The following is a 17,621-nucleotide window of genomic DNA, read 5'->3' on the forward strand; positions in this document are numbered from 1 at the left end:
CTATTACTCGATAAGATTTGTTGACGGTGCAGTACAAATTAATCGATCCTGATGCTATATATCAAAAGACTTGAAGCAAAGAAAGTGCAATAGCCAATAGTGCAACATAATATTGCGAAGAATGCTTGAAACCAGAGGTGTATAGATCTAAATTAGGAAAGATGAATTCGGATTTTTGAACCCTGGATTTTGAGGCGATAAATCTAGATCTAGAGTCTAGAGCTATTGATTTTGAAGTTGAGAAAAATATTACTGTGTACGGGTATTAACATTCACAGACAGTTGTAATGCCCAGTGGCCGCCGGATATTTTCCCGTATTCAGTCGGGAAATGCCTACTCGTCGTCAGGAAAAAGTGGTGGCTCCGGGGGCAGGTTAGTTTTCATTAGTCGTAAGCACAAAGTACAAGCCTTTGATTTAGTACCTTCTACCTTCGTCTTTAGTCTTAAGTTGGTAATCTTTTAGGGCAGGCCGTCGTTATTCGGACTCGAGTCCGAAAATTTTTTTTATTCGGACTTCAGTCCGAATATGAAAAAATGTTATTCGGACTCGGGTCCGGAAAAAAGGAAGTGTCTTCGTTCTATAGATCTAACGTTCAGTGCTTCCAATTTTCCTACATTTTTTAGTTTCCCCCACACCTTGCCGATCCGATGCCCGCCGCCTCATTGATACGCCCCCCCCCCCACCCCCCATGTTTCCCAGTTTCTTTGTTGTAGAAAAAGGTAAAATTGAAGATTAGCAGACCACCTGGCACCTGCATATTATGAGCTGTGTAAAAAAAAAAGACCGATTCGTTCAAATATACACAAGCCTGTGTCATCTCGATTGTTTACCAAGAAAAAGTTGTGTTGCTGTGTAGAGCTGAGCATACGGCAACTTTTGATTCCATAGACCAGCGCACAATTCATTACGTAGATCTACGTCAAGATTAGCTTATTATTGTAATAATGATCAGTTGCCAGGGGGAAAAAGACTGACGCGTATGCGACGTTCAACGCCCGGACCGGTAGTGCCCCCCCCCCTCCCTGACACGCACACAGCCACACGGGTGCAGGCCGCCCATCCGACCCCGACACACGCTAATGAGCCATCTTTAATTGCTTCGGATGATCTCTTGACAAATTATAAAAACTTTTATTAGAAGCGCTATAACTTTTCAGGCCGGCCTCAAATTCATCATAAGATTTACAACTCGGCTCCTGCACAAAAAACGCCTTTTTGCCCGAAGTAATCCCGGTCTCTACCCAGCCTGAGGCGAGTCACGAGTGAGGCAGGACAGAAAGCCGGAGTCACGAGTCACAGGAAGTCGGAAGTGATGTCATGCTGGGCAAGAATCAGAGTCCGAATAAAAAATTTTCATATTCGGACTCAAGTCCGAATAATCACTTCGAATCTTTTACTTTCCCTCCCGTAGCTTCTGATCTACCGAGTCCATTTTCACTGCCTGACTGTTGCTAGAGCTATGTAATGTACTGTCCTCCCATAGGGCCATACTATGGATAGTCATACACATAGCCTCAGCTATCATACGGCCCTCCCTCCTGGGCTATGCGTACTGCCCTTATGCGTACGGCCCTTAGATTTAGATATTGTTATAGAAGTAATATACGGCCTTGGAAATCGCTCAGCTGGACCGCTGGTGAAACGAAGGAGAGCTTCAAAACAAAGACTGCAGGGTCATCTGAACCAATGTGCGGACTTCCACGGACACCTTTTTGGCTGAGTGAACTATTTTGTTAGATCTATTCTATAGGCCAGGCATTTTGTTACTTTCCCTCCCATCTCACACTTCTACCAGTTGTCCATTTTCTACTAAATATTAAATATTGATGCGCTGAATACGAATATCAACTTCATTTCCGTTGCAAATTAATAGTTTTTGAAATATTTGATTGTTCTTAATCGAGATAGACGTGCTTTGGACCAATCGGGGGGTTCCAGGGGGGTCTGCCCCCCTGAGGTAAAAGAAAATCTGGGGGGTTACAGGGGGGGCCCCCTGTTTTAACCCATAATTTGATATTTTCATTTAGATTTGAAATTTTCTTGAAAATAATTGATTTGCAACAGTTTTAGTGGTGTGATCTGCAGCAAACAGTACTGCAGTTTGACCCCTGAAGCAGTGCCTGTGTGCGGGAGTGAAAGTAAAAATTTACCGATCTATATGATATTTGGCCAAGAGACACTCTACGAGGACAAGATAACTTGCAAAGTCATTGGTTACTCATAACTTTGACCTGTAATTTACTACGTCATTTTATAAGGAATGCTGAAATTTTCCATTGAAAAAAGGTCAGCGTCTATGCCCATTATAGCTGTGCGCTTTCCAATCGAAGTAGGTCATCCCTATATATAGGGCCTGCGCGCTTCCCGGGTAGCCCGGCCCACGCCCTTTATAAAAGGCCTTCGTGCTTCCAGGGTTTAAGTTTGTCCACTTGTAGTGTTCGGTTTGATAGTTTGTGTGCCGCCTACAAAGCCTAGCTTATAATGTGAAGTGGAGGGCGGTACACATAGCCTCGATGCTATGCATGCGTACGGGAAGGCCGTACGCAGCCACTTAGATAAAAATTACGAAACTTATAATGTAGCAATGCCCACCGAACGCGTTTTGTTCTGCTGATTTTTGGCCCCCGCAGCGGGGGTGTTTCATGGGACGCACTAACGCAAAGGTTGTTGTCTTCAACTCGCTCTCACGCCGCTTCTCGTGAATGGATATGAATGAAACTTGGCAGCCAATTAGAAAAGAGGTCAATCTCGTAGTATGCAGTTTGACAACATTGTACCCATCCTAGAAGCAGTCGAAAACGTTTGCGAAAGTGGTTGATGTGGTGCGCTTTGAAGATTTTTCGGAGCTGTGATTTGTCAAACTGACTGATACGTTGTACACCATTTTTCTTTATTCCCTTAAAATTTCAAGCTTCTTTTGCCTTAGTCAGCAATCTCCAAGACTCTTTAAAAAAAATATATAAAAAAACTAAAACCACCAACATAACTGCCTTCTTTAAGAAAGTGTGAGCTTGGACTCTGCCTCCTTGTGGATAAGGAGTAAGAATGGTATCCACTGCAGGACCCTAGCATGCATCGTAAAAGGCGACTAAATGGTTCAACAAGCAACATACAGACGACAAGGAAGGAAGAGTTTTCTTTTTTTTTTTTATTTCAGGGTTGGGAAAATTTTGGATATGGGTTTTCAGGGCTGGAAAAATTTTTCACTGGCACCCATGGTTTCCGTTTTCGAGATTTTTTGGTTATAATTTGAGATATTTAGTGCCCACCGAGCGTGTTTTGTTCTGCCAATTTTTGGCCCCCGCCGCGGGGGTGTTTCGTGGGACGAACTAACGCAAAGGTTGTCGTCTTCAACTCGCTGTCACGCCGCTTCTTCGTAAATGGATATGAATGAAACTTGGCCGCCAATCAGAAAAGAGGTCAATCTCGTAGTATGCAGTTTGACAACTTTGTACCCATCCAAGAAGCAGTCGAAAACGTTTGCGAAATTGGTTGATATTGTGCGCTTTGAAAATTTTTCGGAGCTGTGATTTGTCAAACTGACTGATATGTTGTATACCATTTTTCTTTATTCCCTTAAAATTTCATGCTTCTGTGTTCAGCGGTTTTTGCGTAATCTTTAAAAATGTGGGAGTAACTTAGGGAAAAGCGGCATTGCCATTTGCGCGTGCTGGGTGAACGACCGGCGGCTGGGAAATTTCCACTGAGTGACGTCATCAGCCATCGGTCGCCTCAGGCGCTACGAACGAGGCCCCGCTTATGTGAACCGAAAAGGGGGGGGGAAGGATACTGGAAAACTAAACGGGGGCCTTGATAAGTAACTTGCATTTGTGTTGCATTTTAGTCACAATACAATAGAGGAAGTCATTTTTATTTGCTTAATTGGATGAGAGAAGAATAGAAACAGAAAAGCAAACATCTAAAAAGTGGTATGACATTGTGTTTGCATTATGAAAGCCTCTTCCCCCCTCTTGGGAAAGTGCACACTTGGACCGGTCCTGTTTGCTCTATTTGGAAAATTGAGGCATTGAGATTGTTTTTAAAGAGTTTGGTACTTATTTAGTCCAGTCTGGGAAGATAGTCCCGTTTATTCATTGTTATAAATCGTTCACGCGTGCATGCTTGAGTGCGCGCGTGCATGTGTGTGTGCACGTGTGTGTGTGTGTGTGTGTGTGAGAGAGAGAGAGAGAGAGAGAGGGGGGGGGGGGGTAAATATCTGTTACATTTATAGTATGAGTTGTAGCCACCAACATGCGAAATATTCCGAGGACTTGTAAACTATATTATCTAAACGCATCTTAATCTACCACACAATAGGACACTACTGTCCAACAATGGATATATATACAGAGACGATCGTATTTTCTATCACAAAGTGTGCATGCTTTTACTAGTAGAGAACTGGATGTATTAGACTAATAAATCCAGCTCTCTACTTAAATTTTTGTGACAAATTGATCCAGAGCATTGCTTAGCAAGGAGGAATCTTTTACGTTGCCAAGTTTCATTCAAATATCATGACTTTGGGAGAAGATATGACTGATAATCTTTGTAAACTATCTAAAACAGCTTTTAACACCCTATGTGCCTCCTAGAATGCTCAGATCATCAAGTGACAAAACAACCCTTGTTAAGCCTAAAATAAATTACAAATCATATGGCCAACGCTCTTTTTCATATTTTGCCCCACTTGTTTGGAATAGGCTTCCAAAAACTATCAGAGAAGCAGAAAATCTAGAAATTTTTAAGAAGAAACTAAAATCATTTCTATTTTCATCATATTTCGATTAGACAGAATGCATCCAAGCTGTAGATCGTTGTGAGTTTGTATGTGCGTAGTATGTGCATATGTACGTATGTGTGTATGTGAGTATCTATGTGTGTGTGGTGCGTGCGTGAGTGAATATATGTGTTTGCATGAGTATGTAACACTATGTACCTTTAAAATTGATTTGTAAATCCATTATATGTATCATGTTAAGCGCATAGAGCATTGCATAAGTGGATATGCGCTATATAAATGCAATCCATTATTATTATGATGCGGTGCTCCGATGATGCTGCTGCTTATATCTCTTCTGCGCATTGTGTATAGGGCCTAGGGGAGGGGGGGGTAATCTTTCCGGCATCTTTACAGCAATTTTCGCACGCATTGTGGTCTTTATGCTTACCGTGTTTCAATTCCAAGCATCAGCGTTCTTACTGTTCTGAGCATCAACGATCTAAGCGATCTTCTGTCATGTCCAAGTACTGGAATTTCGAAATGGTACTAACGTACCGGAAACCTTGTGTTACCTATCAGAGCATGGCTGACGGGCTGCAGTTAGTCACAAGTGTGAAATTTTAAAATGCGAAACACATCAATACAGATAATACGTCAAGCCACTGACTCAACATGTCATTCTACGCGGTATCTCCAAAGATCATGTAGTAGTGTAGTAGAGAATCTTTTGTGTCTTCACGGCGTTCTAAAAATAATGAATGGGTATCCCGGAATGTGATAACGTCACATCACTAAAATTAGCAGCCCTTCAGCAGGTGCGTCGTTATACATTTAGCTGCATGTTGATAATTGTTATATTGTTATTGATTTGCTGAACAGGACATTTGATATCAATTTCATTTCCGTCGCAAATTAGAATCGAATAGGTCTAATTAAAAAAATATTTGGTGGTTTTTATTATGAAACTAGCCTAATATCACACTAGATCTAGATCTCTAAGCCTAATTGCGTAGTAACTTTCGGGCTTTGGACCAATTGCGGAGGTCTCAAGGGGCAGTAGTAACAAAAAAATTGGGGGGGGGTGGGGGGGTTATAATAATATGGTCTCAGGATAGAAAAGATGGATTCATATCAGTTACTGAAAATTAAGGTTCAGCCACATTTTCTCTGATGTAAGCCTAAAATGGGTAAAAAAAATAAAATAATAAGAGGGGGTTTACAGATATATATCAACTCCTAAAACATTGAAAAGTTGACATATTTTCCTCAACACCACTTTTATGCTCATCTAAGTAACATGATTCGAGAAACAGGGTGAGTAATTTTCGAGACTCACACATGGAGTAAGTGGAAATATCTAGACAGTGGGGGGATGAAATTAAAATCTCTAAATTAACACAGAAAAATGTGGGGGCAGGGTGGTGTCGCTGTCTCGAAATTTGTAGGCAAGATTACTGCCATTTATTTTAATGGTGTTTTGAGATCTATATATGCATCTAAAGAGTGATTTTTAGTACAGGGCCCATAGAGGAAAACATTTTTATTACTGGATCAAGATTTTTTGAAAAAATATTTTTGTTTGGTCATTAGCCAGCAGAGTACCATGCAAAGTTTCTTGGGCATAGAGGTAAATTAAAACATGAACTAGAATTTTTTTAACGCTCACAGATGAAAGTGAACTAGTGTAGCATGAAGAGACATACACACATGTATGTTGTAGCAGGACGAGACATAACTTTCATTCATTCCACCCGAACAGCTTGGACACTTTCACTGAACTGTTTCTCATGAACTCAAGTGCGACATACTACACATTTATAACAACAACATTCCTCAACAATTTGGTCTTTAGGTTAGTCACCACTCACCTCCCCCCAGCACAGACGTCTCATGGGATCATTGGTAGAGTGCGAGTGGACACACTTGACGTCCAGCATGTGATGTGAGTTGTCTGTGGTAAACCGCCTCTGTAGCTTGCTCTCGCCCATCGGTGTTCCTAACGGTAGGCTTTGATTCCCGCTACACTGGAGGGCGGCCACGTCGTGCTGGTTGCTGTAGATGGACAAGTTGGGTAGGGTCTACATATGCAGGCTTGAGGCGATCTACTGAGATGCATTCCGTGCAGCCTCCGATGTCCAGAAGAAAGGTCTTTTCTCCAGGGGTGAGCACCATGTAAGGACCTGTGTATGGTCTTTGAAGTGAACCTTTCACGGTGTCTGTGCGGATGTAAACATACTTCGCTGTTAACAAAGATGGTGGGAAGTATGTGACTAGATCACTGTTGGGGATAGCCGATCTAGGCCTAGTGAACTGTGCTTTAGCTCGAAAAGCTGTTAAAAAATCTGTTGCTGACCGGGCAGATGCTTCAGAGGGTAAAAGATCACCTGGAACGGTCAGTGGCTCGCCATAAACCAGTTCTGCTGATGAACCCCAGGTCATCCTTGGGAGCTGTTCGTAGCCCTAGGAGTACCCAAGGAAGTTCTTCCACCCAGTTTTTTACCCATGAGTCTGGCCTTCAATGCCGTTTTAAGTGAGCAATGGAACCATTTGCTCTTCCCATTTGCTTGAGGTTGAAAAGCCGTTGTTCTATGTAAGCGGACTCCAAGGCATTTACTATGTCAGTCCAAATTGCAGAAGTGAATTGAGATCCTTGGTCCGATGATATATCGGCAGGAACACCAAAACGGGAGGTCCAGCCTCCTATGAGAGCGTTAACTCATTCTTCTGTTGTTATGTTAGGCATAGGGATCGCCTCTGGCCATCGTGTGTTGCGGTCAATAATGGTCAAAAGATGCCTTGGACCACAGGACTGAGGAAGTGGAACCACTATATCAATATTGATGTGTGAAAACCGCTTGTCAGGTACTCTAAATGTCTCTAGGGGAGCACGGGTGTGCTTCTGGATTTTCGACGTCTGGCATTCGTGACACTGTTTCACCCAAACTGCTAACCTGATGTCGTAGGCCATGCCACACAAACTTTTCTGAGATGAGCTTGACAGTAGCCTTAACCCCTGGGTGTGCAAGGTTGTGTACAGACTCAAACACCTGGCGTCTGATCTCTGGAGGAACTATGGGCTGAGCTCTGCCAGTTGAAATGTCGCAAAAGGCTTCGGGACCTTCGTGGCTCAAGTTCGTTTTACCGACTTTTAGGCTTATGATAGCTGAAGTGTACGCTTGCATATCAGCTGTACTTGACTGCTGAGCTGCTGCTAAGGCTGTAAAATCTATGCCCAGTGAGACTGCATTAGTGGTGATCACAGCACATGAGAGATAATCGGCAACAATGTTTGTCTTCCCAGATATGTGCCTGATGCCTGTGCTGAATTCTGAGATAGCAGATAGCTGCCTTTGCTGCCGGGCTGACCACAAGTCTGTAGTTTTTGACATTGCAGAGACCAATGATTTGTGATCGGTGTAGATAATAAATTGCCTACCTTCCACCATGTACCGGAAATGGGGTATTGCAAGGTTGACACCTAAAAGCTCTCTATCAAAGGTGCTGTATTTCATTTCTGACTTACATAGTTGCCAGCTGAAAAAGACGAGAGGCTCCCAACGTTCTTTCTTGTATTGCTGGAGGACTGCACCGACGGCCACATCAGATGCATCACAAGTGAGAACGATTGGGCAGTCTGCGCCCAGATGAACCAGAATAGATGCGTTTGCCAAGGCTTGTTTTCAGAGCATGGTAAAGTGGGTGCAAAATCACAGCGATGTTGGGAATGAAACGGTGGTAAAAATTCAGCACACCCAGAAACTCCTGCAGCGCTTTGACTGTACTTGGCTTAGGAAACTCCTTAACGGCATCAACCCTCGAGGGCATAGGTGTTGAACCTGACGCAGAAACCTGATGTCCTAAAAAATCAAGTGATGCAACGGAAAAAAGACATTTTTCAAGTTAAATCACCGTTCCGTGGTGTTGCAACCGCTGAAAAACTGCAGTGAGGTCGTCGACGTGAGACTGGGCTGATGAACTAGCAACTAGGATATCATCCAGATATATACAAACACACAATCTAGGTCCTGAAGCACTGTGTCCATCAGTCGCTGAAATGTTTGTGCTACATTAGTGACTCCAACGTGATTTAAGGTAACCTTGTCTAGAGATCTAGATTTAATTTAGCATAACCTGGAATCTAGTAACGATGATACGTTTCTCAAAATCAGGCCGGGGTCACCAATGTAGCATGAAGAGACATACACACATGTAAGTTGTAGCAGGACGAGACATGACTTTCATACTTTCCACCCGAACAGCTTGGACACTTTCACTGAACTGTTACTCATGAACTCAAGTGCAACGTACTACACATAACAACAACACACCTCAACAATTTGGTCTTAAGGTTAGTCGCCACACTAGTGTAATTCCCTTGAGACTTATGGAAAAGTCGGGAAATAAAGCAAGTATCGAAGGAGAATTTATTTTTAAAGAAATAAATTGGAGAATGGAATCACAGAAAACTATTCAAAAGTTGTAGGGAATAGTTGAAAATCTTTCTTTGTTTCTGAATCCACTAAGTAATTGTTGTTTGTTTTTTATGTGGGCTGTACAGTGGCTAATTGAATAGTATAGTGAGTTAGACTCAAAAGTAATCAGTAATGTCAAGCAAGTGTCAATACCGCAGGGGTTTAGGTGAGTGGTCACTGGGGTGTGTCCTTGAGCAAGACACGGCAACCCTAGCTCAACAAATTTTTGTTTGTTGTAAAGGATCCTCTACTGCTCTATATATCATACAAGATCGCAAATATTCCCTTTTAACTTGAAGTTAAAGAATTCCACACACATCATTCTTTGAATTTTTCTTTTCTCTTTTTGGTAGCCACGGTCCCGATGACTCAAGTGGCAATGTGGTTCCTCTTGCCTCGATGGTGGTCCTGCCCAAACACAGCTACCTGCCAGATATCCCTATGGACAGCAACCTGTATTTTGAGTGCATGCTGTTTGTCTTTGGTATCATCATGATGTGTCTACAGTACATCAACTTGTACAAGACCGTGTGGTGGTTGCCACAGTCCCATGCACAGTATGCTCTGGTAGGTTCAGTGAAGAACAAAGTTTTTTGGGTTTTTTTTCAACCAAGGGAGAGGCCACCATCATGGCAAATGAGTAAAAGTTATTGGAATTCTGAAGTAAGGGCTCTTGTGGTCAAGAGTACAGTGTTCGCCTCTCAAAGAAAAAAGCAAGAAAAGACAAAGAATGCTGAAGTAGTAAATTATTGAGAGGTTGTTACTTGTTTGAGGCATAGTTTTCATCTGGCCCTTTTAAAACTTTGACCTTTGCATTTCGTCTAGTTTTTGTCAAATAGTGAGAATATTGCTGACAGATAATTTCATTTTGATTTATACCAATGAGTCTCCTCTTCATAAAACTCTACAGATGGAAAAAGCATCATTAAACTGAAACTGAAAAATGGATTTTTCCTTTTAAGTGTTTACTTTTTTTGTGTGTGTTGAAATGAAAAAGAAATGGTTTTCAAGCTAACTGTATTTTAATATTTCTATTCCTTCATCCCTCCTTCCCCCCCTCCCCCCCCCCTCCCTTTTTCCCCCAGAATTTTTACCTTATTGATTTTTACCTGGTTGGTTTTATTTCAATACTGCTGGCTACAAGATTTTTGGTCTACTTTGTACAAGAGGTGAGTACATTCTTGCACCGAGAACAACTTTCTCAACCATGGGTTAGTCATTAGATAGCCATATTTTGTGTAGAGTTGTCATTGACTCCCAATTTATTCTTTGGCAGTCAAACTTCAAACAAGTTTTTTTGCAGTTTCTGTAACTGAATTTTAAAAAAAATAAAGAGTCTTTCTACTTTCTTCCCAACCTGGAGGAGCATTTCTGTAACTTTTATTTGTGTCATGTAATCCATAAAGTGTTTTGTGTTCTGTTCTTCTAAAAATAATGGCTGAGAGCCTTATTTTTTTAATGTTCAACTTCCACTACTTCACTCAACACTGCAGATGTCACAGCAGCCGCAATAGAAATAATATTTTCTGAACAAAAATGGGAGAGTTAATATAAGTCCCTTTTCTTTTGACAAATTTTGTTGTGACCTGATTTGATAGTTTTTGTCTTGTATAGAGAAAAGGAATAATTCTGTGCCAAGATTTCTGTTTCTTTGCTGAGGCTTTTTTCTGATTGAAATGGCCATGATTCAGAGCAAAATTTACCACATCAGATTGTAGTTCTGTGCGAAATGGCTATGATTCGGAGCAAAAGTTACCACATCAGATTGTAGTTCTCTGCGAGTGTACTGTAGGCCTACTACTTCATCTTTACAGCACTAGGCTATTTTTAGCCCTCACTTCCCTCCAAACCAGGTACTCCTTGACTCCTCTGGCCCAGCCAATAGTGATTGTGTCTGTAATTTATTGCGGACATGAAAAAAATTGTATACCACTCCTTTTGTTTGAAATTTTAAAATTCAACAGGTAGAATATTTTTCAGAGGCATCTGTATAGATTAGGGATGAAACAATGCACCTGAGTTTGAAGAGGTCAGCACACTGTGAGGGAAATATAAGCCCCTGAGCATGGGGGAAGGAGAAGTCATGAGGGAAATATACACAACTGGGGCTGTAATTGTTAAAGTGTATTTGTTTTGCTCCAGGCTTTTCTCTATGGGCTTTCCAATTTGAATGTAAGCCTTTGTGCTGTGTGAAATGGAACTTGGGACATGTTGGGGTGGGTAGGGTCATTTCGTTAGATCATTATGCATGTTTACATAATAATTTAGTTGATCTTTGTGACTTCTTTATATATACATACATTTTTTTAAATCTTTTTTTTTTTCACGATTTTTGCTCACAGTGTGTACAAGCGAAAATGTGTTTAAGTTAGTGAGCTATATATTCTGTTTTTCAGATTCATAGTGCAAAACTGTTGTTCTGGTTGATGCAGGGGGCAAAGGTCGTACTCAGCTTTTGCTTTATCATTGGTCTTGGAGTGACCGGCTACATGGTTGTTTCTGAGCATGGTATCAAAACATGCCTGTTTTTGTTTTATCCGTAAGTGATTTCGGTTTTCAGTGCGAAAGTGATTGCATTTAATGTAAATGTTAATGTTTTATGCCCCCACTGACACAATTTATGTTATTTACTTGAAGGGGCTGCTTCGGCTTTGCTTCAGAATGTGGTCTTGTTTGTCAGGGTTATGAGTATGTTTGTGTTGTGTTTGTTTTGGTTCTTGAGTTCGTTTTTTGTTCTGTTTATTATATTTAAATGCATATTTGTGGTTGATCGGGGTGTGCTCTGATGTGGATTGCTCCTTCTTCCCCATCAAACATCTATTGTCCTTTTCTCTCCTCCTTTTTTATGTTTTTTACTCTCTTAACACACCTCTAATCTTTGGCACTTATATGACTTAATTGTATTGCAAGTGCCGTAAAATGCTTACCAAAAAAAAAGTGTTATGTTTGCCAGGTATATGAATATGTTTGTGTACTGTTATGGTTGTCAGGTTTAATGAGTATGTTTTAGTTATATTTAGACCATTATGAGCATGTTTTTGTTATGCTTGTCAGGTTTATGAGTATGTTGCGGGTGGTCAGGGAACACCATAAGTCAGTTACATATTTTATCTTTCTTTCCCTCTCATGTTTCTGTCTGTCTTCCCGTTTCCCTCCATCAAGTGAACGGTATCATATCTTTTTGAATCTCTTAACTGAAACAAAAAAAACAATATCCTGAATATGTTTGTGTTTCCTTCAGTGTTGTCATCTATCTCGTCCTGTTTGGGTTTGCCGTAAAACCGCTGTACCAGCGCTACCAAGCCTGGCCCCGACCTGCCCTCAGCATGGATCGCCAGACATCGGGGCCGCAGAGGTTCAAGGTCAGGGTAAGTGTTCACCACCATCGTCTACGTAGGAGCTGAAATACATGACTTTGAGGGAGGAGTCATTCTTATTCTGGACTGTATTTGCTCAATATTGGCATTCTGTACTCTTGAATATTGTTTAAAAATGAGAATTATTCTTTTTAGCGCTACGTAATGCTGGTCAGTAAAGTTCACCAAAAAAAAGTAAATGTTAGTTCGTCTTTAAAAGTTTATAGTAGGATTCTTTAAATCAGATATCCATTTTGGTGTTGAGCTACAAAATGAAAGTTGGTTTCAGTGCTTTTGCAATAAGTCAAGAAAGGGGTTGTTGAAAAAATTTTCTATATCATCCGGACACTATTCTGTCAAGATACGACGATGATAGAAAATGATGTTATTTAGCAAAAGCACTTTTTAATCAACGTTTATTTTTCTATGAATTTAGTAAGGTTGTTAAAGTATTGATATGGTCCGTCTATAATATTTGCACCTTTGTATTATGTTATTTAGCAAAAGCTGTTTTTGATTAACATTTTGGGGGGGGGGGGATTTTAGTAAGGTTGTTAAAGTATTGATATGATTCATTTATAATATTTGCATCACTATGTGTAAACGGGCATTGTGTTACCTCAACTGGTATCATGTTGGACTATGAAGCAGACAGCAACGATTTGAATCCCCGAATATGGCATTCTTTTACTCTCATTGTGTTGTGGAGTTGTCACAGCTCTTAACCCTTATGGATTTGTCAATTCTGATGTCTCGCCTCTTAACTTATTTCATCTGGACTATTGATATACACTCATGATGAGTACTAGTCCAGGCTACAGCAAAACTTGAATGGTTATACGAAACACATGTTCACAATTAATAGTGCTGGATTGTGAGAGTGAACGGGAGGACTATTCAGATGAAAGTGACTCTGAAGCAAATGTCAAAAATTCAAACTTGAATGAGAGTGAACTCGGATTTGATTCTAGTACTAGTAGCACAGATGATGGTGAAGGAACCAGCTCTGGAAGTTGCAGATAAGTAACAAAGGGACATCATGGTGTGAGAAAGGGTAATGGCACTCACAGAGATGCCAACCAGTACGATTTTACGTATTTTAGTACGATTTTACGTATTTTAGTACGATTTTTTGCCGAAAATATGCGAATACGACTTTTCATGAAAAAATACGCATCCTGAAATGCGAAAAATACGAGATTCAGCTTGGGCGAGTAAACCTAATTATCTCAAGTCCCATCTTTTGTCAAAATAGTATCAGTATCGCAGAACTGGAATATTTGAAAACCTAGTCCGATAAGGTCAGTGAGTTCATTTTTGCCGGTGGCGATCGTGATATTATATTCGTTCTGCTTTTCCCGGTCCGGAGAGTACATTTCACTTTCACATGAATAGGCAGCTATGGCGGCAGGCGGAAGCGTATGTGACACCGAGGCTCAATCAGGAAAATCAAGATCTACTACCGAGAAGTTTGCCAGCAGTTGTCTGATAACGCAACATTTGTGACATGCAGGTTGTGCAGTATAAACACAATGTCGCCGTGCAAATAAAATTTCATCAATGCTCGGACTCGTCTCTGTGCTGTCACTTGTGGAATGCGGCATCGTGTGAGTAAAGACCGTCTGTGGTGGGAGTAACGGCGTTGCGGAGTATAGGACTACGGAATAGGGGAGGAGATTATTGATTTTTTGGGGGTTTAAGGGTTTAAGGCAACACCAGAGGACAAAAACTTGGAAGCACATTTCAGAATTTTGATTAAAGCTTTCTGCAAAGCGCGCGTTGGTGCAGGCTGTGTGCGGAATCAGGACCCTTCATACTTTGCAAGTCTGTGTTATTGAAATAAAGTGTTCGCGTTTCATTGGATGGGTGATAGTAAATTATACCTACAGTGTATGTTGTAGCTTTCTGTTCAAGACTGGCAGATTTTCAGCGTCACTGCATCTTGCCCTCCCACAGTTGTAACGACTCTCATAGTGCATGGGTCATTTAATTGAGCCTTTCAAGTTATTGCTTTTATCTGAGTTTGAGCAATAATTTGAGTCTGTCAGTTCATATTATGAATCATGGACACCCAGACTGGTTTTTGATAGTCAAAATTCTTGTTCAAGGCCCTTCCGAACTCTCAAAGCAGGATTAATTTTTTTATATCATAATGAGAGGAAAATATTACTGGTATATAATAGACTGAAATGCTGAAGTCAAACAAGACCCCAGTACGACACTGAACACTGACATGTTGTTGACTGGATACATGTATATTGTACGCGTGTGTGCTCCCTTTTTCGAGCTGGTGAGCTAGTAATTTTTTTTCCGGAAATATTGCTGGACACCCTGAACATTTTAATCTTTCTAGTTGGTCGGTCGGTCATGGGGAATACACATATTCCCCTGAAAATACACATTTTCATATTTCCCAATACTCATTTCGATTTTCTGTGGTTGGCATCTCTGCACTCAGGATCAAACCTCTCAAGCTGCTACAAATAGAGGATGGTGTGCACCTCAAAATTTTTGTGGTACCATTTTCAAAACCCGCGTTTAATTTCCAAGATTACTGCGAAACCTCATGAAGTCGAACAATAAATGTAAGACATACAACTCTTTGAAACATATACCCTGAATTCCAACTTATATAGTGAGGCAGCCTTAGGACTAGTATAGTCTAGGTGGGGGGGGGGGGGGGGGTGGGAGGTCGACGATAGGACGAAAACAGTTGAATACGTTAAATGTGTTGAAAGAGGTGTTATTAAACCCTACCACTCGCTGACTTACTTTGCATAGATTGTTGATTATGCTTTGTTGTGTTTGCTACAAGGATGATGTTCCACTTGGCCATGCATGCACTCTGACCCCTGACATCGTGAGAGATGAAGTGGACATTCTCAAAAGAGACTTCAACATGCGACTGAAGCAGATATTGTTCAACTCTCTAACCACGTCATTTTATGCTACTGGTGTTCCTGTTTGGTTCTCGCAGGTAGGTTACTTTTTGCAGGCTTTGTACCTAAATACTGAGGGATCCCTTTACTTTTTCTCTTTAGACCTTACTTTTTTTGCGATTTGATGTTATAGGAAGCCAAGGTGCAAATTCTATATTATCCATTAACATGTAACCCTTTTTTTTCATAAGATAAGTTTAGTTTACAGATTTGTTTTTTCATAGTTTTTTGGGGGTTCGTTTGTTAATCAAAGATTGATTGACTAAAGGATTAATTGGGACTGTTTTGGAGAAATGTCTCAGTCTTTTGAACATGTTTTGTATTGCTTTCTTGTCAACCGTTTCCTGTGAAATAAATTTATCTCTATAATTTACACACTGAATAGGTAAGGCCACTTTCCATTCTAGATTTTGATGGGTTGCTCAAATAAACCATTTTTTATGTAAAGTATTAAATCAGTTTTCGCTTGTTCATTGCAACATTTGATATGGCATCTCTGATAAATAAGCTTTCAAGTTGTAAAAAATGGTTATTTTCATTTTTTTTTTTTTTCATTCTTTCTTGCACATCATGTCCCCTCCCCCAAACCCTTCATCTCCAATCCCATTGGTCTTTGTCCCTAAACATTTAATACTAGAAGGTAGGTCATGAACTAATATTTATTGGTTGTGGTACTTTTTATTATTGATAACTTAAATGTTCGATAAGCTTTGCCTCTGACCTTGAAATATCCACCACTTTTAACCTTTTGTAGTTGGCTTTGACATGCATCCTTGGTATTGCGAAACATGGAACAATGGCGCTGGGGCTGAAAACTTTCTGCTTTCTATTTTGGGTTAGATACCATAACTCTTTTCCTTTGAACTTTGAAGTTATTGATGATCCAAGAGGAGTTTTATCACAAAAAGATAAACTCTGTTAGGACCAACAGTATTTTGTGGAATATCTAAAATGGCAGTAGTTTGCTGCTGATCTGATTTTGTGCATGTATTTTGAATCAGCAGTGAAGGGTCTCAAAATTGGGACTCTCAAGTTTTTTCATTACATTAACTTATGAGACTTAATGCTGCTCAAATTCCTGTCTGTTGTTTTTTTCCTTCCCCACTTGCTTAATTTGTTCCTTTTACGTCCATATTTCTGATAATTAGCTTCATAAGTGAAACTGGCTGTAGTAACCATAGGCAGAATTGCACAGCTGCCAACCAGTTCGTAAAAGGAGGTTTAATAGTTTTCGAGGCTCTGAGTATAGGAGTCCACTTTCATAGTAGAAAATATGTAATCTCTGTTGTCTAGTTTTGCTTTTCACAGACTTGTCAATGCTCTAAGAAAATTATGAGCCTTTTAGACTGGATTAGGGAATGATAATGAGAATGAAGCTCAAATGTCAGTTGGAGAGATCTTTCACTGCAGGTCTACTTTGAATTGATTGAATGCAGAAAAGTGCATCTGTAGGGGTCAGAGAGGGAGTAACCTGGCCAATGATGTTCACCATTTTGATCCACTGAGTAGTAGAGTCTGTTTTTGGTTATATGGAAAGTTGACAGCTATGGAATTGTAAAGAAAGGAAAATTGAAGGCCTTATTTTCTCTGAACACTCTGTACCAGTGTCAGAGTTGCGTGTTTGGATCCAAGGAATCATGAGCAAAGGACAGTGTAGAGTGGACTGCTAGCCTGGCTTTGCATTTTTGATTGGGGAGCTTTTTTAGGTTTCATAGCCAGTGTTCTTATAAATGATATTGAACCTGTTTTGTTATTATTGTTATCATTTATTATGGGGCTGTTTTTTTTGGGTTTAAAAAAAATTTTTTTTTGTATTTTTGAAATTGTCACCATCATTCCTATGATTTTAAATCATGCTATTTTTATTTTTATTCTACTGATCTACAGTTTATGCCAAACTAATGGTAGAAGAAAACGGTGGATCTAGTTTTCATCTCATAATTTGTACATGATTTGAAAAAATAATAAAAATTTATCAATTTTCAGTAACGCTTATGGTATGTGTCAAGACACTACTTGTAATTGGAGCTCTTTTTTCATTAAATTTTATACTATTCATTTGTTGTGAAATGATGAGACAAGAATTTATTGTGCTTTACCAAGATCATTAGAAGTTTTGTAGTTAGGAT

At 40.2% G+C, this 17,621-nt stretch overlaps 1 protein-coding gene across 3 annotated transcripts in view; it reads left to right on the forward strand.

Moving 5' to 3' along the window:
* The first annotated feature begins 5 nt into the window (after window positions 1-5).
* Window positions 6-17,621, forward strand: part of LOC101861411 (transmembrane protein 39A) — a 25,912-nt gene continuing 8,296 nt past the window's right edge. For 2 of the 3 annotated variants that reach the window (XM_005090544.3, XM_005090546.3), the window contains exons 1-6: window positions 6-373; window positions 9,551-9,764; window positions 10,283-10,366; window positions 11,594-11,736; window positions 12,439-12,565; window positions 15,369-15,530. In XM_005090544.3, the coding sequence (XP_005090601.1) occupies window positions 288-373; window positions 9,551-9,764; window positions 10,283-10,366; window positions 11,594-11,736; window positions 12,439-12,565; window positions 15,369-15,530 (816 nt within the window). In that variant the 5' untranslated portion in view covers window positions 6-287. Of the gene's footprint in view, window positions 374-9,550; window positions 9,765-10,282; window positions 10,367-11,593; window positions 11,737-12,438; window positions 12,566-15,368; window positions 15,531-16,129; window positions 16,133-17,621 lie in introns of all 3 variants that reach the window. The other variant, XM_005090545.3, reaches the window with a different exon arrangement.

This window comes from Aplysia californica, unplaced genomic scaffold, assembly GCF_000002075.1.
Source record: "Aplysia californica isolate F4 #8 unplaced genomic scaffold, AplCal3.0 scaffold00019, whole genome shotgun sequence".
Lineage (NCBI taxonomy): Eukaryota > Metazoa > Mollusca > Gastropoda > Aplysiida > Aplysiidae > Aplysia > Aplysia californica.